This window comes from Lodderomyces elongisporus, chromosome 3 (assembly GCF_030384665.1).
Source record: "Lodderomyces elongisporus chromosome 3, complete sequence".
NCBI classification, from domain to species: Eukaryota; Fungi; Ascomycota; class Pichiomycetes; order Serinales; family Debaryomycetaceae; genus Lodderomyces; species Lodderomyces elongisporus.
Genome location: NC_083675.1, coordinates 849,353 through 872,351, shown reverse-complemented (window position 1 = coordinate 872,351; position 22,999 = coordinate 849,353). Strand labels below are relative to the sequence as shown.

Here is a 22,999-nt window from a genome sequence, read left to right as displayed (position 1 = left end):
TGCAAGGTAATGCAAAATAGTTTTGAGTCGTTAGTTCGTTGGTTCAGGCTTTGACAAATAGCTTTCCTTGGGACTTGGAGGTGTTGTTTATTTAGTACTGAAGAAAAGTAAGTCTTGCAAAATCTTTGATAATTGGAAAAAGACAGTACTTATTTATAGCCTAGTTGGCCAACGCAGAAGTAAATAGCAAGAAGATGATTGAAGCTACGATGGCTCAATTGGACAAGATGGGAAATTTTAATTTCCTTTTTTACTTTTGCTTACTTTTTTTTTTTTTTTTTGGTTCTATTTACAATTCAATAGAGTATACTTTCGGTTCGAGTGATACACATGTGATTTGTAAACAAAGATTCTTTGTTTACATGGCTATGAAAATAATTACAATATTATATTTCTGTAAAGGTTTGGCTTCTTTCACGTAGTCTTGGTTTTGAGTTTATAGTGAGGTTTTTGTGAAACATCATGTGAATTAATTGTAAATTAATTGTAAATTAATTGTGGTTAAATTGAGAACAAAGAGGTTTTTGGAATAAGGTGCAATTAAATGCTATTGACATTACATTATGAATAATGAATGAAAGTGGCAACTTTCTATTTTTCAAGATAGTATCACTACTGTTTTCATATATATATAATGTTTGATTAAGTCCATTTGTACCATCAGAAATAATCCTTGAAATTGTAGAGGAAGCCAAATAAAGTAGATAAATAAAAAGGGTAATGGTAAGCATGTCACTCTTGGCAGAATTTATTCAATTCAAGAACTATTGCATTCCAGTTTACACTTATTGGAAAATCAGCAAGAATAAAGCCATCGTCAATTTGGTGTTGTGTTTTCTTCAAAAATTGAATGAAAAGAAAAAAAAGGGAAAAGAAAACTGAATAAAGTTAACTTTGAATATTTTTTTTGTTTTGTTTTGTTTTGCTTGTTTGTTTTGCTTGCTTGTTGCAATGCTTGTTGCAAATAGGTACTTTTGCCAAATTTTTGTAAGTATTTTTTCAACACAATTTATTGGTGATGTATAGAAAGACTTGAAACATGACCAACAATTTGTATTGATAAAGGGTGCTACAAAATTTCCTTTTGTCTTTTTTTAATCTAATTGGTATTATTGTATTCATACATCTTTCACTTGTGTTTTGTTTTGTTTTTTCTCTTCTTTTTTTATGTTTTACTTCTTGTTTTGGCTTTATTCCAGTTTCTCTATGGCAACTTCTTTTGAAATATATTATGTGTTTTGCAACTACGTTAACTCATTGTCTGTTGTTGCCCAACATAAAACTCAACATCAAACTCAACATCAACATCAACACATGCTTCATATATAAATAAGGGGGCTTTTTCTCCCATTTTTCTCGCGGCTAATATTTTGGACTTTGCAGGTGAACTTTTAAGTTTGAGAGATGGGTTCACCAGCTATGAATTAAAAGTTTTACAAGTAATCATTTGAAGAGACAAATCAATTTATTGATGTATATGAATTACACGTAGCAAGTACCAAGTAACCACCTTTTTTTATTTTCTAATTCGATTTTGGTTTAGTAGAAGAAATTTTTTTTTCTGTTTATCCTCATTAGACGTAGTAGTCGGGACTGGATTGAGTATTCAGGAACGAGAAAGAAAGATCATATAAGGCAATATCAGATATTCAACGAATGGTATTAGCTAAAACTAGCTTGTAAGCATATCCTGACTCTAATATTTACTCATTTTTTTGACAAGTTTTTCTTTTCTTCAACAACACATTTTGATGAACAAGTCAATATCGGAAACCTTTCACAACTTGTTGTTTCCTTTTTTTTTTGTTACTCACTTACACAGCTACCAAAAAAAGGACTACTGAGTGTATCAGTAGATAAAATGATAGGTTCAGTAAACTTTGCAATAGGAAGATACAGATGTTTCCAATCAAATAACAGAAACAGGAGATTGTTTTCTGTTCAAGCTTCAACGTCAGAAACAAACAAAGCAAAGGAAAAACAAAAAGAACCACTGGCTAAAAAAATAAAATTAGCCAAAGTAGTTTCAGAAAATGCTAACTCTTCGAATTTATACACAAGTGGCTAGGTTTCTTTCAAGAGAGGTGCTGACTTGTATAAATTTTTACTATACCATGTGACTACAGTCGAGCAAAGACTAAAGTATTAGAATAAAGAAAAACAAAAGTCGAAAATAAGATTAGTGTCGCAGACATATACTTGAAACACTCACCATTTAATGCTTATCACTGTCTTGCAATTTTTTTTTTTTTTTATTTTGACAGTATATATGCTTCAACCAATATATTAGACATAGGGCACTTTCTTCTTTTATTTTTTTTTTTTTGTTTTTGAAACAAATTTGAAAACTTTGTCTCTCCAGCATTCATTTCAGGTGAAGAATATGTCAAGTATCGTATTCGAAGATTTTGATAGTTGTTTTCACTCGCCCCACGGAATAAAATTGAGAAGAATGAAAAAAAAAAAATTAAATAAAAAAATAAATAATAAAAAGCGCAAACTGCCTAAAACAGGAATCTATCTACAATATGCGCATCTCCTAACTACATACATATATATATATATATACGAAGTAGTTTTGCATAAGCGCTTAGCCAGCAAAAGTTAAGACAACTTTTCTTTTATTTTGACATTGTCTAATTACTACTACTCCAAAGAACAATATACAATATGCAATATTTCATGTGTTTATATATTAATTTATTCATTTCATTTTTTTTTTTCATTTTTTTTTTCATTTTTTTTTCTTCTGGTAACTACTTTATACAATAGCTTATACATCAACCTCTATTTACGAAATCTGCTTCCACAATATTCGACTTATCACACATCTCTCTAAACACTTTGGCTCCACCAACTTTATTGAACAAATTCCATGGCGTATCGTACTCAAGCATTGAACCTTTATCCATAACGATGATCTTGTCGTAACCCACAATGGTCTTTAACCTATGGGCAATACACAAAATGGTACAATTCTGAAACTCGGTGGCAATGGTTTGTTGGATACGCGAGTCGGTTTTGTAGTCCACCGAGGATGTAGCTTCATCCAAAACAATAATCTTGGAATCACGGACAAGCGCACGTGCAAAAGAAATAAGTTGTCGTTCACCAAGTGAAAAATTCTCTCCTTCATCCTCAACCTGTCGGTATAAATGGAATTTTGGAAGCTCACTTTCACCATCACTTTCACTTTCACTTTTGCCACCAGCACCATTACCTTCACTTTCACTTTTGCCATCAGCACCATTACCTTTAGGTTTACTACCATGTTCACCGTTGTTTTTGTCTTTACCATTTTTGGTGATTGCTTTAGCAGCATTAAGCTCTTCAACTGTGAGTATACCCGCACGACGAAGAGACTCCCACAACACTTCATCGGTGTGTTCGTCAAAGGGATCCAAGTTGGATCTAATTGTACCATTGAATAAAACTGGATCCTGGGGAATAATCGACAATTTCGATCTCAAATCTTGAAGCCCAATGGTGGAAATATCGACACCATCAATAACAATCTTACCTGAACTCAACTCTGCAAGTCGAAACAATGCAGTCATAATCGAGGATTTACCCGCACCTGTACGACCACAAATTCCAATCTTTTCATTAGGCTTGATCTCAACAGATAAATTCTTAAGCACCAAGGGCAAGCCGGGTCTATACCTCATATTGGCATCAACAAACTCAACAGCACCAGACTCAGGCCAATTGGAAGGTGGAGCATTAGCATCAATTTTGTACGGTGCCTCTTGATCCAACTTCAATGCATAATGACAAATTCTTTCGGCTGAATTCATATCGTTTTCAGCCATGGTAAATGATCTAAACAAGTTGTTCAACTCTCCCGCCATTTGCGTAGTATACGTAATCAATAAACCAGTCGAAGCAGCAGAGACATCAAATACTCTATTGACACAAAGCAAACAAACAAGCAAAAAAACAGCCTGAGCAAGCAAATCCAAATGAATTCCAAGCCACCTTTGATTTGCGGAAACAATAAATGTTGCTTCATTCGCAGTGTTCAACAAGTCATCGCCTCTCTTGTCAAACCTAGACACATCCTTGTACGACTTGATTGTATTCATACCACTCAACATCTCATTAACATTATTGTAAACAAACGACCTCAATATAGCTTCAATCCTCTTTGTTTCTCGATTAGAAGCTTGATAGTAGTTTGCAATCAAAAAAAACACAATAAAAATCGCAGGTAACGCACATGCAAACCAGGGAATATAAATGATCAACAAGATCAATACACCAATCAACTTAGCAATGGCTTGAAATAAGATACGCAAATTGTCACTGATTTCATTATCAAGAGCATCGGCATCCTTTGTAAACCTATTCAATATCCTTCCCATTGGAGTAGTATCCATAAACGACATCGGTGCATACAAGATTCTATTGATGGCCTTGATATTCATAATCTTTGATGAGGTAGTCGTACCCCTAATAAACAATAAAAATGTGAGCGTAAGAAATATAACCCAAAGCAAAGTAAACATCACATAGATTCCAATGTAGAATCCACTTGAACGTCCAGGAAATTTGTTTGAAATCCAAAATGACAACCATGTGTTGGTAAAGATGTCGCAAAATGTAGCAATAGTCAACAAAAAGACAAACATTGTGATGAAAAGAAAAGTACCCATTTTACCAGCACCAAACTTGATATAGTTTTTGTAAACTTCAAACTTCAAACTGTTTTCTGCTCTTTCTTCGGCAACAATAAGTTTACCTTTTGCCGCATCTTTGTTCAAATTGTAATCTCTATACTCCTCATTCAATTCATGGTTGGAACCAAACTGGTTGTAATTAGTATTGTTACCAACACCGTGTCCATTGGTTAGTTCTCGAGTAATATTTTGTAAACTATGTGAGTATTTGGTACCAATTTCGTCATCACCAACTCCATGCTCTTGATAGGTATTGGTATCCTCATCAATTTCCCCAATAAATTGTCCATTTTCTCTTTTAGTCTCACCCTTTTCATCTTTCTCTCTCACACAATCATTGTCAATACCATTGTTACTCTCAATATCGAAATCATCAATATTAGTATTTTCAAGCTTACTATGTTGCATAAGATTGTCAAACTTGGCATTTCTCAGTGTCAACTCTTCTAGAGTTCCCACATCAATGGTACCGTCACCATTCAAAAATATGATTCGATCAGCCTGGCCAATAAGGGATAGTTGATGCGTCGCCAATATCCTTGTCTTATTCTTCAAGTAGCCCAAAAGACAATTGTTCAAGATGTGTTTACCCACACGCGCATCCACTGCACTCAAAACATCATCCAATAGCAATATATCTCTATCGGCATAAACAGCACGAGCCAAGTTGATTCTAGCCTTTTGGCCTCCTGATAGCGTAATACCCTTTTCACCAACTTCGGTAAGATCACCGCCTCCCAAGTTATCCAAATCAATGTTTAAAGCACACGCATAAATGACGTCATCATAAGTCTTTTGTTCAAGGGGTGATCCAAAAGTAATATTTTCACGAATAGTGGTGTTTTGAATCCAGGGAGCACCGCATAAAAGCAAAGATCCATAAATGTCAATTTCCCCTCCCTCACAAGTCATAAACCCGGAGATGGCGTTTAATAGCGAGGATTTGCCTGAACCAATAGCACCTGTAATGACAACAAACTCGCCTTTTTTGATATCTAAATTGATATTTCGAAGACCAGCAAATGTGGTTTGATCTGTAATTTGCTTTTTTTCAGATTTTTCATTCTTGACAAGAGTTTTTTCATCATTGTTTTCTCGTTTTTCCAACTCTTCAACTGTAATGCCTTGTTTCTTTGCAAGTTTGGTTTTTCTTTTGGTTTCCTTTTTTTCCAATTTTTTCTTCAACTTTCTTTGCTTCTTCTTTGCCTTCTTTTGTGCTGGTGTATCATCATCGTCACTTTCATAATCGTCACTTTCATGACCATTACCCTTACTCTCATTGTCGTCAAATGTGGCCCAGATAAAGGAAGCATCTTTCAAAACTATTGCCTGGTCGTCTTTGGTGGAATCTTCAATGACATTGTAGCCTGGATAATGTTTTTCTTCGGGTGCAGAAAGCAATGCGCCAACTCTTCTGAATCCCAAGAGCATATCCAGTGTTGTTGAAAGAGCTTGGGGAATAAAGAAAACCATCAACCCCAAAATCTCAAATGCTGATACCGAAGAGAAAATGTTTGCTGCTGAGCTTGTTTCGCCATTGATGGCCCAAAGTATGACAAATGCAATCATGGAACAAATACCAGTCAATGTCATTGCGAGTGAGAAAATGATGTTTCTTAATGTTTGGATTTGCATAATCATGTCAACTTCTTCGTTTCTCACATTGGTGACTTTCTGCAAGTATGGATGTTCCCATGAGTAGTATTTGATCATTTTCAAATTGTTCAAGATCTCCTTCATAATATTGACTCTGCGGTCGGTAACCTTACTCACGGCATCTCTCAAGGCAAACATCTTTGCTGCACCAACAGAGATGATGCCCAAAAAGATGATAAAGATGACAATACCTATGACAGCGGAGACTCTAATATTGATGATCAAAATGATGATTGTGAGCACCACGGGAACAGGAAGACAAACCAATAGTGGGTGAAATAAGTAGCCAAGCTCGATTCTTGCCAAGTCCGTGGTGATCAAACTCGTAATTTTGGCCTGGGTGAACTTGTGTCTTGATTGTGCATCCAACTTGAATGATTTTTTTAAAATGGCTTTAGTCAACAAGGCTTTGACTTGGGCGCCCAGTATTCCACTGAGGTAGAAATAATGTTGGAATAAGAATCCGCTAACCAAACTCAATAGCACAGAACCAATTGCATAGCCTATACCCTTGTTCACAGTGGGGTATATTCCCAAGGCGCGTCCTTCAACAAAGTTTATTAGTTTTTTTGTTAGGAATGGCGATACTGCAATTGCAGCCAAACATAGTGTAGCCAATGCAGTTGCAACAATGAGTCTTCTCTTCATGGTTAAGAACAATGCAATGTACATGCTTTTTGCCGAGAGTTTGAAGTCATCCAAGTCTTGTTCTTCTGAAACGGAGCTCGTTGTCAAAGTCTCGTTGCGTCTTTTTTCGCATTTCATGGCCAAGTGCAGTTGGATAGCTCTGGCCAACTCAACTTCAAAGTATGATTGAAAAATCTCATGCTGACGCTCAACCTTCATTTCGTCTGTCAAGATAAATAGGTCGTTTGGTTGCAAAGTTCTATAGTAACCAACATTTAGTAGTGGGTTCACCCACCAAAAGAATAATCTTGATAGCCAGTTGCTTTGTTTTTCAGGGTATAGTGTTCTTTCATCGTCCTTGGGTATGGGATAGTCCTTGTGCCTAAAGAGAAAAGTCAAGACTCTACTCTGCGGCTTGTATGTGTTGTCACCAAGCTCTAGTGAGCTCGTGTCTAAACCTGCATCCATAGCTTAAGTGTTGTTGTTGTTGTTGTTGTTGTTGTTGTTGTTGTTGTTGTTGTTGTTGTTGTTGTTGTTTCTTGCTTTGGTTGGTTGCAGCTAATGTCAATTTATAGTTTGTTTAATAACTTGATCTGCTCAAAAGAAAACTGAATAGTAAAGCTACTTTGATTTCATGATGGTGGCAAACAAGATAGGGGAATCTCACTGGATATATATATATATATATATATGTGTGTGTGTGTGTGTGTGTGTGTGTGTGTGTGTGTGTGTATCTAGATATAGATATGGGCGTACACGGAATTCTGAATAAGTTGTATACCACTTGGCACATATATGGAACGGCTCCAAAAAGACGTACAAAGTGCAAACAAATAGTTGATCCAGCAGCACTAATAATCACTGACTTTGGAATTAGTTCTTACTAGTCATACCAGTTTTGAAATTTGCCCACTATGTTTTGTCCATGTCAATTGCCTTGAAAAGAAAATAAAATAATAATAATAATTAATTATTTACTTACTCACTTACCTACCACAACACGGTGGTTGGCTATTGTATTGCTGTTCTCAATCTTTCCCTCTCTCTTTCTCTCTCTCTCTCTCTAACTCTCCTTACTTCTGCTGTAACCTTTCCGTCACAAAAAATTGTACAATTCCTCTGCACTTTGCCCTGTCGGACAATTTTTATTTTTTTTATTTTTTTTATTTTTTTTTATTTTTTTATTTTTTTTACACTACGCTTTAAGTTCCGTCACATTTTCCTCTTTTTTTTTTTATTTTTTCTTTTCAACAGGCTCAATCAGCCGTCTCTATCTCCGCCTATTGATCAATAGCAACTTGTACACAGTTCTAAAAAAAAAAAAAGAAAGATGTTAAAGTAAATACAGGTTAACTTTATGACTCAATCATCTTGTTTCTTTGTTTTTTTCTTTGTTCTATTTACATTTTTCATTTGAATTTGATTCTTCTTTTGTAAAAACAACTAAAACAAGAGGCATACAGAGATACATTTGCATGTTACATAAGCGCTTATATAATCGCATCTTTTGCAAACTTTGTAGCTCAAATTTTTCCCTTTCGTCTTTTTTTTTTATTTAATTTTTTTTATTTATTTAATTTTTATAATAGTTCTTGTGTTTGTGTATATCGGAAAATTGATACGCTTACGGACACGGATATGGCGACGGATATGGAGACGGATATAATTTTTACCCTGTTCGCCGTATTTTTTTTTTTTTTTTGGGTAGGAAAAAGTAACTCTACTCGTTTAAGACAACAAAGAGCAACAAACAAATCATCTCTCTGTATATACGGTTGGAATTCGCCTGTATTAAGTTGTGCAATTATATCTATTTGGATAAAAGGACTTTACTATCGAAAGGCATAAACGGCATTTAGAGGGTAATATCAAGGGGGGTACCTCGTTTTGTCCTTTGGCAAAGTGAAATAATTTTTCCATTTGTTCAAGTTGTTGTAGAATCAATTGATGGTGCCGCTGCTTTGTAAGCGCTTCTTCCCCTTTTTGCGGAAACAAACAATTTGTTCTTTTCCCTTTAATATTCTTCGTCTTCCCAATTCCTCTTCGTTTTTTTGGTGTTTCTGTATACTTGTATGTGTATAGTTGCATTTTGAATGTTGAAGCGGAATTACCGATCATAGCCGGATTTTCTACTTATTATGGAAGTATATGCGAAATACACTAGAGTAGCGGACATATTATGGAAGGTACTCAACTCTTTATTCTTTTTTTTTACTACTACTACTACTACTACTACTACTACTACTACTACTACTACTACTACTACTACTACTACTACTACTACTACTACTACTACTACTACTACTACTACTACTACTACTACTACTACTACTATTTTTATTATTATTAAATCAATTTTTTTCCTATTCCAAGATAAACAAATGGAATCCTCCATACAAAGTGTACTAATGAGTAGATATTTATATATATATATGTTTGTGTGTGAGTATGTCCCAAAGCTTTTTCTATATTCTTTACTGTCTTAATGACATATTAAGCTAACTAGAGATCTACAGTGGCGGTATTAGTTTCGTTAGCTTTGGCTTGGGCACAAAGCTAATGAGCCATTCTATTGAAAGTGGCTAAGATACTGAAGCCAAACACTTATCTTGCAAGCAAGTGAAAATTAAAAAAACTCTGCACAATAGATACTTATTTTCCTTTTCCTTTTCCTTTTCCTCCTCCTCCTCCCCCCTTTTGATTTCATTTCCATTCACCTCTCTGCTCTACCACATTTCATCCAAATTTTCACTCACTTGTAACGTACCACCAACTTCCTCAACAATCTTATCCAAAGTATTGATCTTCCAAAACTCCCTAGTCATCCCTACAATAACCCTCAATTTATTTCTTGCCTTCTTCAAATTGCTCTCATATACCGCCACATCATCGTCCTCATTACTCGTCTTAATACCACCAATCAAATCTCTGAGCAGACTAATATGCATTTGCAACTGGGTCCAATTGTCGTACTTGTCCCCAGCCCCACTTCTTTCCCAATCATCCACTAGTTGCTGGATATACCCCACAATCAAAAACCGCTGATACCCTGTTTGATATCCAAATTGCTTGCCTTCGTGCAACTGCTGTCTAGCACTTTGCTCCTGTCCTTCTTTGTAACCTTGTTGATAATACTCATCCTCAGGATTTAGAATATCATCGAAATCAATATCTAGCTCATCCATCGACATTACTTTTTTTTTCCCCTTCTCCCCTATACGTTCTTCTTTCTCTCTTAATGGATAAAGCTAGTTTGCACTTTGTTTGTACTTTGTTTGTACTTTGTTTGTACTTTGTTTGGTCAAGAGAGATGCAGTTGCATAACACCTCGGGTGTTTTTGTTGTTCTTTTATTGATAGCTCACAGTACATCCCAAAAGAAACGTAAAAAAAAAAAAAATTATTTATATATATATATATACATATACACATATACAAACATCTATAATAATCGCGCTCTCTCTTTGTTTGCGTTTGACATTTGCGCTTGACATTTGGCATTTGCATTTGCGCAATTTTTTAAATATTACAAGGTCGAGCTAGCCATTTTATACCACACACTTTTCTTTTGCAAGTCTTTTTCAAACAAAATATTTCAAATGAATTATGGAAGAAACCAGAATCATCAATAATGGACCTGAAGAGAAAATTGTTGCACAATAAGGCACCAAGTCGTTTTAAGAGCACGGCAACTAGACCTGCTGATGATGGCATGTCTAACGTCTCGCAATACACACACACAGAGATGGAAAAAGAGCATAGAATTGACGATGGTGATAGTGATAATGATAACGACAGTGATCGTTATAATTATAGAGGTAGTGGTAATGACAGTGATACTGATAGTGATTACGATATATTCAAGGAGAATCCTGTAAACACAGTAACTGCGAAACCCAAAAGACAAGGGGAAATGGATGAAGATGAGGAAGACGATATGTTTGCAAGCGATGATGATAAAGAGCCAACGAAAACTAAAATTAAACAAGTAAGGTTTGCTGAGAGCAACAATAGCACAACAGCATCTACCGCCGTGGAAGGCTATCGACATAATTTATTCGAAAATGGCAATGAAGAAGACGAGGAAGAGGAAGAGGAAGAAGAAGAGGAAGAGGAAGAAGAAGAGGAAGAAGAAGATGAAGAGGAAGAGGAAGAGGAAGAAGAAGAAGAAGAGGAAGAAGATGAAGAAGATGAAGAAGATGAAGAAGATGAAGAAGAGGAGGAAGAGGAAGAAGAGGAAGATGAAGATTATGATAAGAACTCTTATTATATCAACGTCGAAAACTTTGACTTGACTCGACGACAGAGAAAGAAACCACAACCGAAATTGGAAGCTTTTGATATGCGGGAAGAGGAATCAAAAGGTCATTTTGATGATGTAGGTAACTACCATGAAGATGAAGACAGAGCCAACTCAAGTAACCTGGATCAAGAAAATGACGAGGACGAGTATCTCCAAGGATTTGGTAAACTGGAAATTAGAAAAGCACGACTAGCACAAAGAGAACGGGAACAACAAAGAAAAAGAGCAATTGCTGAACAAGAACTTGCCAAAAACAAGAATGTGGAGTCCATGCTGGAACTACTTGTACAATTGATTAAAGTGTTGGAGCCTGTAGAATCACCAATGGAAGCATTAGTGCGCCTAAACAAGGAATTGAAAAGAATTAAAAAAAATAAGCAAAAAAAACTCAAGACAAGCACCGGAAAAGAAACCACCAGTGATGAGACTAATGAAACTAATAAAGTAGAAAACATTGTGAAAAACACCATTACCAAACTAACTGATTCGTGCTCTATACTTCAAAATCAGCATGGTCAATCTGAGGTGTATGAGATGACTAAAGAAGAGTTGATGCGATTATTCCAAAAAGAGACAGGCAAGTACTATTCACTAAATCGTGGATTGAAAAGAAATAGAGAAGAGGAAGAAGAAGAAGAAGAAGAAGAACTAAAAGGACATGAAAATTTAAGTGATGGTGACGAAACAAATAGTCTGGTCAATAACATAAGAGAAGAAAGCGGAAAAGAAATTGATTATGGTGAGAAGATATGGGAATTCAGGTGGATGGGTGATGATTTGGTCAATGGTCCATATTCGGAATACGAAATGAAACACTGGAAAGATACATATTTCAACAATCAGGTTGAGGTTAGAAGAACAGGTGATGTTGATTTTCGACATATACTGAATGTTATTTTTGATCAATAGACACGGCTTTCTTTTTCTTTCCTATTTTCTTTTCTCTTTTCTCTTTTCTCTTGTTGCTAATCTTCGATTAAAAATTCCGATATAGGGAAATTCACATTTTTGGCTATGGCTTCTGCAGTAGGCCAATCTAAATTGCACCTCCACCTCACTCTTGCAGCCAAGATATCCGACGTTTGGGTCTTATTCAACAATCCAAGTGAAGACAAAGTGGCAATCTGACTGTTTAAATCGATATTCCTCGTGAGTGTGAACTTCAGCTTCTCTTGTTCCTTTTTGAGCTCATTTTCAATCACTCGATCATCCAAATAATACAAGTCGTCTTTATCTGATTGGTTTAGCAGCGGTGCCAGGTGTTGATATATAACTGATAAGATGGCCAAAATTCTTTCCAAATCGACATAAGTAGCCGTCAACAACCGTGAATCTATATCCTCCTTGTTCAAATGACCATTAACATTCTTTCTTGAAGCTCGCTTCTTGTACTTGACTACCTTGACTTTAGAATACTTGTGTAGATCGTTCCTCTGGTTTCCATGCGACGCGAGGTATGATGCTAGCAAGATGAATTTGGAGTGAAGTGGAAGATCTTGCACGCTTGCAAACCCCGCATCGGCAACCTCATCGCGCTGCGTGCGATACTCTTTAACATTTGCATTGGTCATATAATTGTCTCTTGTTGTAAAAACGTCCATATTCTCTTTGTATATTTTAACAATATCATTCAAACCATACTCACCAATCCTCACTTTTTCAACAAACTTGTCCCAAAGACTAGTAATGATCATTTTCAACATTGTTAGATCTGACCCCGTGTAGTCGAAAAATGAATCAACAATAAGTTTTACATACTGATTATAAAACTCCACTTCCTTTTCCTTTCTTTCACCCGTGTCAAAATTAAATTGGCAGAATTGGCCTTGCTCAAGTATCTTGATTATTTGCTCTTCATTGTATGGCTGAAAGAATATTCGTGGGTTGGAGTAAGTCACTAAGTCTCTTGGTGTCGAGCCACTAAATATTGCAACCACGGACAAGTTTTGAACTTTAGAACATTCCCTAAATCGACTGAATGCAAGCAATACTGAATCGCAGTTTTCAAATATCTGGTCAAATCTATCAAGAACAAGAACATGGTGCTCGGTATAATTATATTTTGTTATAAATTCCTCCAATGCAGCCAAGAACTGGGCAAATCCTTCATTTAATGTAGGCATATAGCTCGAATCAGTTTCTGAGATTCCACTGTCTTGAAGTATACTTTTGTAACACCTGTGCAATAACATTTGTTTTGAAACACATTCGTCACATTGGATAACTGAATGTCGTACTCCAAGTTTCCTGAGAAATGCCTTTACCGTATATGTTTTTCCCACTGGTTTATAGCTATTGACGAGGACGCATGGTGAAGATAATTCTGCTTCTCGTGTAATGAATGCGTTTAGGGCATCGATTTCGTAATCTCTTTCTATGACTTCAGATTTCAATTGTCGTAGTTCATTGTCTGAAAGACTCATGCTTGGTTATATTTGCTTCTGCTTGTTTGTGCTAATCTCTTGATATACAAGAACAATTTAGTATATTACAATGTATGTTAACAGAATTTTACTGCAAGTATTTGTAGAAGCTACAGTTGTTCGGCTAAAGTAGAATAAAGAAACAAAAAAAAAATTAAAAAAATTAAAAAAATAAAAAAAATTAAAAAAAATTAAAAAAGAAAATCTAAATCAAGCAGAAACAGAAAATACAGTAAAAAGAAAACAGGAAAAAAAGGATGCAACAAAGGAAAGAAAGAAACCAATGTCATAATAATAATCACAAGTACAATGAGTTTTGCTTTCCTCAACCTTTCCTTCCTTCCTTTTTTTTTGTTTCCCCTTTTTTCATTTCAAATTTTTATTTCAAATCTTTATTAAAAAGTCATCTACTCTTCACGCAGTATTCTATAAACATTCCTCTATCCATCCTTTCAAAAGTTGCAAGTTGTAAAAATTTGCAACATTATTGTAAATATGCACTTGCTTATCGACATCTGCAACATTGATAGTCTCAACCCAGTTCCCTGAACACTTGCAAAACAAATCCAAATTGTTCTTTCTTATAGTTGAGCACTTTTCACATTTTAAATCTTGACCATAATACTCAACAAACAAGTGCGTAAACTGTGCAATAATCTCTTCTTCCAAACCAACCTTGTTGAATGGCTTGTGGCAAAAAGTGCAATTCCACACGCCGCCCTCTTCTTCACGACATATATCGATATCACGTACTTGGTTACAATAATCACAAATAACATGAGGTATAACCAATGATGTGGCTGGATTTATAAAGTTTGCTTGAGCACTAAATTCCTTGATATCGAATATCTGGAGCAATTCCTTCCTCAACACTCTTATCTCGATATTTCTCTTTTTCGATAGCGAAAGTACAGCGCAAATAAATTTAACGAGCTCGAGCGCAGGATTCCGCAATGATATATGTGAGCCAGGAAGTTTTGGAAACTCATACTCCTTTTTAAATTCAGGATTGAGAATCGCGTCAATTTGGCGGCGATACAACTTTTCCATTCTCACAAGCAATGGTTTTCTAAACTCCTCGGCAACGCCATTGGTGAGATCGACTTCTTCATGCTCAAGTTCTTTGTTTTGGAGTTTCTTTTGACCATTGAGAATATGAGCAATTTGAGTAATTCTTGGTGTTCCCCCAGATTGTGTACCCATCAATGTTTTCTGTTTATACTGCAATAATGCATTTAAAAAGATTATAATCCAATCCTCAAACTCATCTTGGAAAACAACTGGCAAATACTTTTTCAAGAGCCACTTATTCTCAACTGTAAGGTTTTGCTCGTCTGCGCTAATAATCTCTGGGCAGCAACGTCCACCATAGTTAAACTCATCCATCCATATAAGCAAGTCCCAGTATTTGACAATCCGCAAATCAAGAAAATTGAAAAGTGGTTTCGATCTAGCAGCTTTGATTATATACTGGCCATAAGCGTAGGAGTTCTCCACGGAAATCTTGGACGTTTGAAGAAGCAATTTCGTTCTATTTGCAAATATTACTTGAGAACCCATTTTTTTAAACTCATTAACCAATTGCAACAAAGCTTTTGAACTTAGATTGTGCACATGGTAATGCAATGCCGGATCGTACAAATATGAGTCCTTCTTTTGCACCCAAGGAATTAAAGCATTCATCACAGAATCAGCACTCTGGTTGTTACTTAATGCATCATCCCACCAATCCTTAACCATCGCTCTCAAGATCAACAATGCTGGTGTTGAAAAAGAATCCACAGCAAAAGAGCCAGCGCCATTATTGTTGTCATACTGAACAGAGTCATCAGCCAAATCTGTCCCCTCGGCCTCATTAATAATCGAACTGGTTAAAATGGTGTTGATGGTGAGGGTTCCAATCTCCACTTCGAGGCATGCAGTCTCGTACACTTCTGGATTATTGATAACGGGAAATTTTAAACTCTCGGAATTTATGGGCTTGTCATTTTCAAAACCTCCATGATCTGGTAAGGGGTTTGGAGACCACCATAAAACAATGTTATTTTCTATAAGCCTTCTCGCATATTCGACATCGATTAAATAACTCATATTCTCAATTTGCAAATTACACAAAGGAACTCCACCGTATCTAGAAAGTGCAATCAAGTTTTGCAACCATGAGCCAAGAACAAAATAATGATTAATCACTCTTTTCGAAATCAATACTTGCCAGCCCACTGCTGGAAGCGAGAGTTCATTCACTGCCATCTTTACTGTGGGGAAATCAAATGTCGAACTCAATCCGTTCAAAACTCTATCAGCATACGGAGACTGGATCGCAAATAAAGCCTTAGCACTTCTACTCTCATGCAATTTTCCAATTGCTTGATTCAACTTCTTGAAAAGTTTAAGCTTATCGTGATAGTACAATGCTTCAAATGTAATCTTTGGTGGGTACTCAATTATTCTTTGTGATTTTTTTAGTTTCTCACTTTTACCAGCATATAGTTCTTGATAAATTTTATGAAAACTATTCGGCAACTCTTGTGCATTTGCAGATGGTTTCAACACAAACATTATACAGTGATTTTCCCAAGACTTGAAAAGAGTAAAGTACTCATAACTATTGGTAACAATGTGTAGGAGATACACAATATCCATGTCGAATCTTTTCAAATAATTATCACCATGTACCTTGATCAAATCCTTGGTATCAAAACCATTCTTCAATCCTCTTCCAAGTGCACCAACTTTAGTATCATCAAACTTTACCGTATGACCCAATTCCAACACAGCTCTCTGGATGGGAGATACTTCTCCTTCGTAGATCCCCAAAGTATTTGAGCTTTGCAATAAACTTTCTACATTAGAAATCTGATCTTGGTATTCGGATTGTGGCATTGTCAATTTGTACAAATTGCTACCATCGTGTCCGTTGGGCAAAATGGCGGTGGATTTTTCAATAATACAACCAGGTATACTTTGCCTAGATGAAAGCGGTGTCTTGAATGAAGCAAAAACTTTTTTTGGGACATGAAAAGTAAACGTATGAATTTTCTCTGCTGCAGAAACATAAACTTTCAAATCACCCGGTTTCATTGGATCTTCCTTGTATTCCAAAATTTCCCAATCTGTGCCGGCAACATTTTCTGCTTGCTTTTTAAACATGCCACCAACAGTTGACCTTTGAGAACTTTGTGCTTGTGAGCCAAATAATTTCCTTTTCCGTTCTCTTCCCGAAGCCTGTAGAGACCACTTGGCCTTTTGGTATTGCAAAAAACCAGTATAATCATCAGCGATAGATGGACAAGAGCCATTCAAAAGAGCTTGATTTCTCTCTTCCCTCTCTTCCATCTCTTGAACCAGGCTCGCATTTCTTGCTTTTCTCTTTTTTCTCAAGTTGTCCAAGTTTGTCCTTATGGATTCAGTATCAAGACCACCAAAATCTTCAATATCCCTCACCTTACTTTCGTCCTTTGTGCCAGCGTTAAAGAATTTGGCAATTGAACTCTGTTGTTTCGAGCTGCCCTGGTTATCTATTCTCTTTTTCAACCAATCCGGATGAGGAACTCTTGGCACTGGGTTTTTCACATTTTGCAATGCAGCAGGAATGGTGATGATTTTTTGTACAACAGAAGCTAATCTCTCATAATAGTAGTCCCAATCAATTACATCTTTGGGACTGAACTTGGTCATTGACGGGTCCTTCATCCATTTTTTCATAAAGATTTCTTTTTTCTCCGATGAAAAAATTGAAACAGGAATAGCCCTTTCAGTAACTGGAGCACCTATAGGCTTGGCACTAATAATGTACTTTGTCGCTAATCCTGCATCCTTGACCATCTCCTCCCCCAAAAATTCACCCAACCTTTTGGCAGTTGTAATCGAAGTTGATTTTTGATCACCATATTCTGCCAAACTTTTCGACATACTTCTATTCTCACAAATAAGCTCAATCAAGTCTTCATCTTCAAGCATACCTCCCTTTGTGTCCAAGACATCTAACCAGTTATTTGCAACAGAAGCAACTGCTTGGTAACAAGTTTCCAAACTATCGCCTTCCAAAAATAACTTGAAAATGTCTGATTGAAAGTTCTTAATCAACTGCAACTCACCTCTTCTTTTCAACTCAAATCCTTTCAACTCGGCAAGAGAACCATCGTCATTGAACACAGCATACCTTTTCTTCAACCCTTTACCTTCCTCTTTTGATGTGGGCAAGATCATAGCTTTGTATGGTCCATCAACTTCAAAAAAGATTGAATTATCTGACCTTGTTTCGTATTTAAACGTTTCAGGATCAACCAATGTTTGATATTGATCATTTGTGAAATCCTTGTGAACTAAATAATTCAACATTGAACAGGGGTACTCAAGCAAAATTTTCTTGCCATCTTTACATTTGAGACTGAAATTCTCTGGGAAACTTTGGGGTAAGATACACCAAATACCATCGGTATCCAACTCCAATGGTCTACCAATCCTTTCAACCAATTTCCTTGCCATTTGAATAATAGTAGCACCAGTAAGACATGTGATTCCGGCCATTTCCATCGAGTACCATCTCGAACCCTTTCTCATAACATAACCATAAAATGAATTCAAAATGACTTTATGGGCAAGTTGCAACGAGTCATACAAGACAACCATCTTGTTGGCCTCGTCTCTGGCAATGGTATTGCTCTTGCTGATCTTGTTGGCTTTCCCCTTCCACACTTTTGCCAAACCTTTAAATTCATATCTTCTATCTCTAAAGCTTCTAACAGTATCAACATAAAATGGGTTTTCTCTTTGACAAATTATGGCTTCACGAGTAACAACTTTACTTTGTTTGACTCTGTGGTACACTTTCCTTGAATAATCACTGATTCTCTTTTTGATAGCTGAGGCCTGCTCGGCATAAGAAAGTTCATCAAAGGTTCTTGGAGGTAACCATGGTTTTTGCGGTGGAAATTCTTCATTTTGTAAAGTTCGTTTGATCATATTATACTCGTTCATTTCTGCTGGGTAATATTCACCTCTCCATGACCAAGGTAATCGTCTATCACAATTTTTGCCTGGTCGATTAAAATCGCATGCTGCACAATCTTCCTCAGACTTCATCGAATCCGGCTGAAGTCTATTCGACGTCATTATATTCGGATACATTGATGCCACATCTACATGGTAAATAAGCGGTTTCTCGTTTCTCGCTGGGTTTTGTTTCAATTCTGTCAATGCGGCCTCGATTTGTGAATAAACCTCGTCAAAGTTTTCCACCTCTTCCATCTTCTTGTTGTTTTCCACCTCAATGCAAAATTTGATCGACTTGTGCAAGTTCCCTAATAATTCATCAATTGCATTGGGGTCTATTTTAAAGTGAGTTGGGATATCACTTCGAAACACGCCAGCTTCCAATGATTCCACGTGTCCACCAACATAAGTCTCCGATTCCAACAAATGGCCATCATAAAACCTCTCTATAGGATCAGAATGTTTGTTGGGAAGTAATATATTTCCCTCGTATGCCTGCACGGAGAGCAACATTTCACATAATGTACCTGTACCTTTCCGCAAAACCTCATCTGGATTCAACGGAATGATTGTACAAAGAGAAAAAATGAAAGGATGCACGTATTTGTAGTATAAGTAGTAAGTTGCCACTGCATCGGAAACCGAGTACTCTGCCAACAATTGTGGTTTTTCATATGCATAAGGTGTCATCAACTCTGGGTCCAATTCCGTTGGGTTATATCCCAACTTTGCCGTAGTGACTGCTTTCAAACCTTGTGAACCTTGCGGCAAATAGGAATCCCTCTTGACCCATCTGAAACAATCCATGTGCACACAGTATTTGGACTTGTATTCGCCTTCGTTATCCTTGGCAAATCCAATTTCATCAAACATATCAATATCATGGAATCTAGATCTATTTTCAACAAATGGCCAATCAAAGAAATCACCATTAAATGTAGCAATCACTGTAGGTCTAACGTCTCTTATATGTTCAAAGAACCGGAGCAACACGTGTTTCTCGTCTGGTTCGTTAAATATAGTGAAAAGACCGGGGTACTCTGGCTTTGGAGTATACTCAAAGTCTGCAATGTCTTCAGAAATAATCTCTCTGTTGGTAATGAGAAAACCTTCACCATCAATCATATATGAAATCATCATGACTTGGTCAATTTTGGCATCGGGGAATTTGAGAGGTGCCTTTGTTGTTTCTATATCGAATGCCAACACTACCGGGTCAGCAAATGCAATGAGTTCTTTATCTTCAACAAATTCAACTTTGCCATGTTTGGCAAATACATTATACCATTTTCCAACTCTGATTTGTTTGTCAATAGCCACTCGAACATGGTATGGCACGTCGTATTCCTTTATATCGCTCAAAAGTTTCAGTGGGTCAGAAGCATCGATGTCCATATTGAAGTTGAACATATCTCTCGACTCTTTGTTCATCTGATTTTCTTTGATTATCGGGGTCAACAATCGTCTTGCCATTAAGAGGTCTTGTATATTGTGGAATGTCAACTTGATTAAACTCTTTTTGAGTCCAACCAAATGGTTTGGTAAGGACAAATCTTCCTTCACTACTCTATCAAAGCTTTTCACTTTACAAGTTTCCAAAAACCTTCTCATCCACTCTTCAATCTCTGATGCGTAATCGGCACTAAGTATATCGACAAAGAAATATGGGTCATACTGCAATGTTGCTTTAAAACTTCCTCCTTCTTCATCAAGGAAATAGTAATCCACACCAGAATAACCAGTTAAGTAATTATCACTAGGTATGGTTGTTGCATGCAAATTGATCAACCAACCTTTTCTAGGCTTATTCCCATCGTTTTCACCGTGTTCAAATCGTTCAAATCCCATAAGGGAGTCAATCTGGTCTATTCGTGACACGAGTTCTTTTTTCTGTATGGATTCATTGAGCATAGGGTTATTGGCAACATATGGATCAACTGGAGTAGCAGATGATGCCAGTGCGCCTTGTGGTCTGGCTCTATATTCTGTTGTCTTGTATCTACCACCACTACGGGTTTCATTTTTCACGTATCTCGCTGAACTGGAGCCCTTGAATCCTGGTCTCGATGGCATCTAAAAACTGGTTTGAATTTGGAAGATGTGAATAATGTGGGTAACTGTTGAGAGCAAGAGATAGTTTTCTGATGTTGATATCGTTATTTGCTTCCTTTGTCGTTACTGTTGCCCAGCTGTAGGAAACTACTTTGTCTCGATCGCTCTTTATGCAATGAGGAACCTCATTTTGGAAAAGATTTATTTGCAAGACGTGTTTGTGTCACTTGACAAACAATTCTTTTTCTTTTGGAATTTTTGCAAAAGAGAGCGAGAGAGAGAGAAAAGAAAAATGCAACAGACATTACTACCACTACTGTTACACCTGTCACTGGTTGCTATTACTACTAATACTGCAATGTAACATATGGTGTTGATCCCCGATAATACTTACAAAGTACTGGTGATCTAAGTTGTACATACTCAAAGTATTTCCTAGAAGAGGTATCTGCAGAACTATGTATCACGCAAGAGTGAAATTGTTTTTGTTGTTTTTGTTGTTTTAGTTGTTTTTGTTTTTGTAGTAGTTGTTTTTATAGCTTTTATAGTTTATTTTGTATTCTTCATTTTTTGCTCAATACTTCTATTTGCGATAAACAATTAACCAACATTCAGCTTGCTACGTTTGAAAGACTAATCGATGCCCAAAAAAAAAATAATAATAATAATAATCCATGGTTCGTTTCTTTGTTTCTTTCGAAACTCTCTAATTACTAGGAACATCTCAAATTTTTAATTTCTCTTCTCTCTACTTGCTCATGTATAAAATGATGATGCCCTGAACTACAACAGAGTATATGAACAAAAACTGTATTCTGATCTTCCTCTGTTTGCTAGTCACTGAGTTGCCAACACCTGCGGCGCCATTCAGGTATTGAGGCAATATGATAAACCTCAATGACCTCATCAAGAATATCGACAAATTTGCAATTAATAATAGGACAACAAAGTAATACAAATAGCCCAAATATGCGCCCATCGATTGCTTCAAGCACAAGAGCATAATGATCACAATGTACTTGTATCCAGCAAAACTGATAATGTCATATATCTTGCTTTGTGAGCAATTGAGCAAGTATAATCCAGTCTTGAATACAACAATGTCCAAGATGAAAAAGGCCAATGTTTGTGAGGCCAAATAGCCAAAAACTTGTGGGTGAAAGTCTCCTTTCAAGCCTTGGAATACTGCCCAGAGCAAGATATACGTGACAAAGGACATTACTGGGATGTACAAGTCTGGTGCATTGACATCATGCGATGGGGGAAGAAACTGGTTAATGCCTGTTTCCTTTGTGCTGATCCTATTCCAGTCCTTGTGCCTGTAGGGAAACAATATGAGCAAGATCTTGCGCAAGACATACGAGTTGCTCACTTGGAAATAGTACTTGATATCACCTGAAAAGGATCCGAAATTGAAATTGTCTTGGATGTATTGATTTGATTGGTCAAACCCGGTCCTTGCAAATTGTGAGGCCAAAGCCGCTGCTGGATCATTTAAAAAGCTAAATTGACCCTTTTGCCCCTGGTTGTGTTGTTGCAGTAAACCTTGTCCTTGTCCCTGTCCCTGTCCTTGTCCATGTCCCTGTCCATGTCCTTGTCCTTGTCCTTGAGGTTGATACTGGTGTCCATGTTGCGGTTGCAGAATATATGACTGAGGCTGATTTGTTTGTATAGGAATTGGTTGTTGTGGCTGTGGGTGGTGAAGATGTGCTTGTTGTGCCTGATAACTATCAGCAGCATATCCGTAAGGATTCGACATGGCTATTGTAAAAAAAAAAAAAGGTAGCTGTATATATTGTGGAAGATACAATAAAACGGGAACAGAGCTTGTTTCTAATTTCGAATCTAGTATTAAGCACTATGTTTTTTGTCACTTGTTAGTTTTGAATTGCTTGTGTGGGCAAATTTTAATTTTTGGACTGATTATTTTGCTGTCAGTGTGATCGCAAATGCTCCTGACCAAGTTGTTTCCGTTTCTTCATTTGGTTTTTTTTTTTTTTTTGCTTTCGCTTTTGCTGCTTTTGCTGCTTTTGCTTTTTTGGTAGTGCTGGCAATTGTCGTTTTTTGCAGGTGTCTGTTTTAAACTTTTCGCGACAATCACTGACGACCCTGTTTTTAAGAGCCTATCCGTATAATGCCGAATCCATTTTCTTTTCTTTTTTCTGATTTTGGCCAGATATATTCTTGTAATAACCTCAATTACACTATATATCTTGAGCAACTAGAGGAAAAAGAAAGAAGAAGAAGAAGAAGAAGAAGAAGAAG

The 22,999-nt window shown here is 36.5% G+C and overlaps 6 protein-coding genes across 6 annotated transcripts; 1 reads left to right on the top strand and 5 right to left on the bottom strand. All coding sequences in view use genetic code 12, as the record gives it.

The window, feature by feature from the left end:
- Positions 1–2,780: 2,780 nt before the first annotated feature.
- PVL30_002644 (uncharacterized protein) lies at positions 2,781–7,430 on the bottom strand (the record flags this gene model as incomplete). The annotated part of the gene is made up of 1 exon (XM_001525173.2): positions 2,781–7,430. The coding sequence occupies one exon, from the start codon at positions 7,428–7,430 to the stop codon at positions 2,781–2,783; it is 4,650 nt and encodes a 1,549-aa protein (XP_001525223.2).
- Positions 7,431–9,688: 2,258 nt separating this feature from the next.
- Positions 9,689–10,153, bottom strand: PVL30_002643 (uncharacterized protein; the record flags this gene model as incomplete). Its single annotated transcript, XM_001525172.1, has 1 exon — positions 9,689–10,153. One exon carries the CDS (start codon positions 10,151–10,153, stop codon positions 9,689–9,691), a length of 465 nt encoding a protein of 154 aa, XP_001525222.2.
- A 439-nt stretch (positions 10,154–10,592) lies between these two features.
- On the top strand, positions 10,593–12,173 carry PVL30_002642 (uncharacterized protein; the record flags this gene model as incomplete). Its single annotated transcript, XM_001525171.1, has 1 exon — positions 10,593–12,173. One exon carries the CDS (start codon positions 10,593–10,595, stop codon positions 12,171–12,173), a length of 1,581 nt encoding a protein of 526 aa, XP_001525221.2.
- A 56-nt stretch (positions 12,174–12,229) lies between these two features.
- Positions 12,230–13,687, bottom strand: PVL30_002641 (uncharacterized protein; the record flags this gene model as incomplete). Its single annotated transcript, XM_001525170.2, has 1 exon — positions 12,230–13,687. The coding sequence occupies one exon, from the start codon at positions 13,685–13,687 to the stop codon at positions 12,230–12,232; it is 1,458 nt and encodes a 485-aa protein (XP_001525220.2).
- Positions 13,688–14,113: 426 nt separating this feature from the next.
- POL2 (DNA polymerase epsilon catalytic subunit) lies at positions 14,114–20,755 on the bottom strand (the record flags this gene model as incomplete). Its single annotated transcript, XM_001525169.2, has 1 exon — positions 14,114–20,755. One exon carries the CDS (start codon positions 20,753–20,755, stop codon positions 14,114–14,116), a length of 6,642 nt encoding a protein of 2,213 aa, XP_001525219.2.
- A 727-nt stretch (positions 20,756–21,482) lies between these two features.
- Positions 21,483–22,493, bottom strand: hrf1 (Protein transport protein yif1; the record flags this gene model as incomplete). Its single annotated transcript, XM_001525166.2, has 1 exon — positions 21,483–22,493. One exon carries the CDS (start codon positions 22,491–22,493, stop codon positions 21,483–21,485), a length of 1,011 nt encoding a protein of 336 aa, XP_001525216.2.
- Between the last annotated feature and the right edge of the window lie 506 nt (positions 22,494–22,999).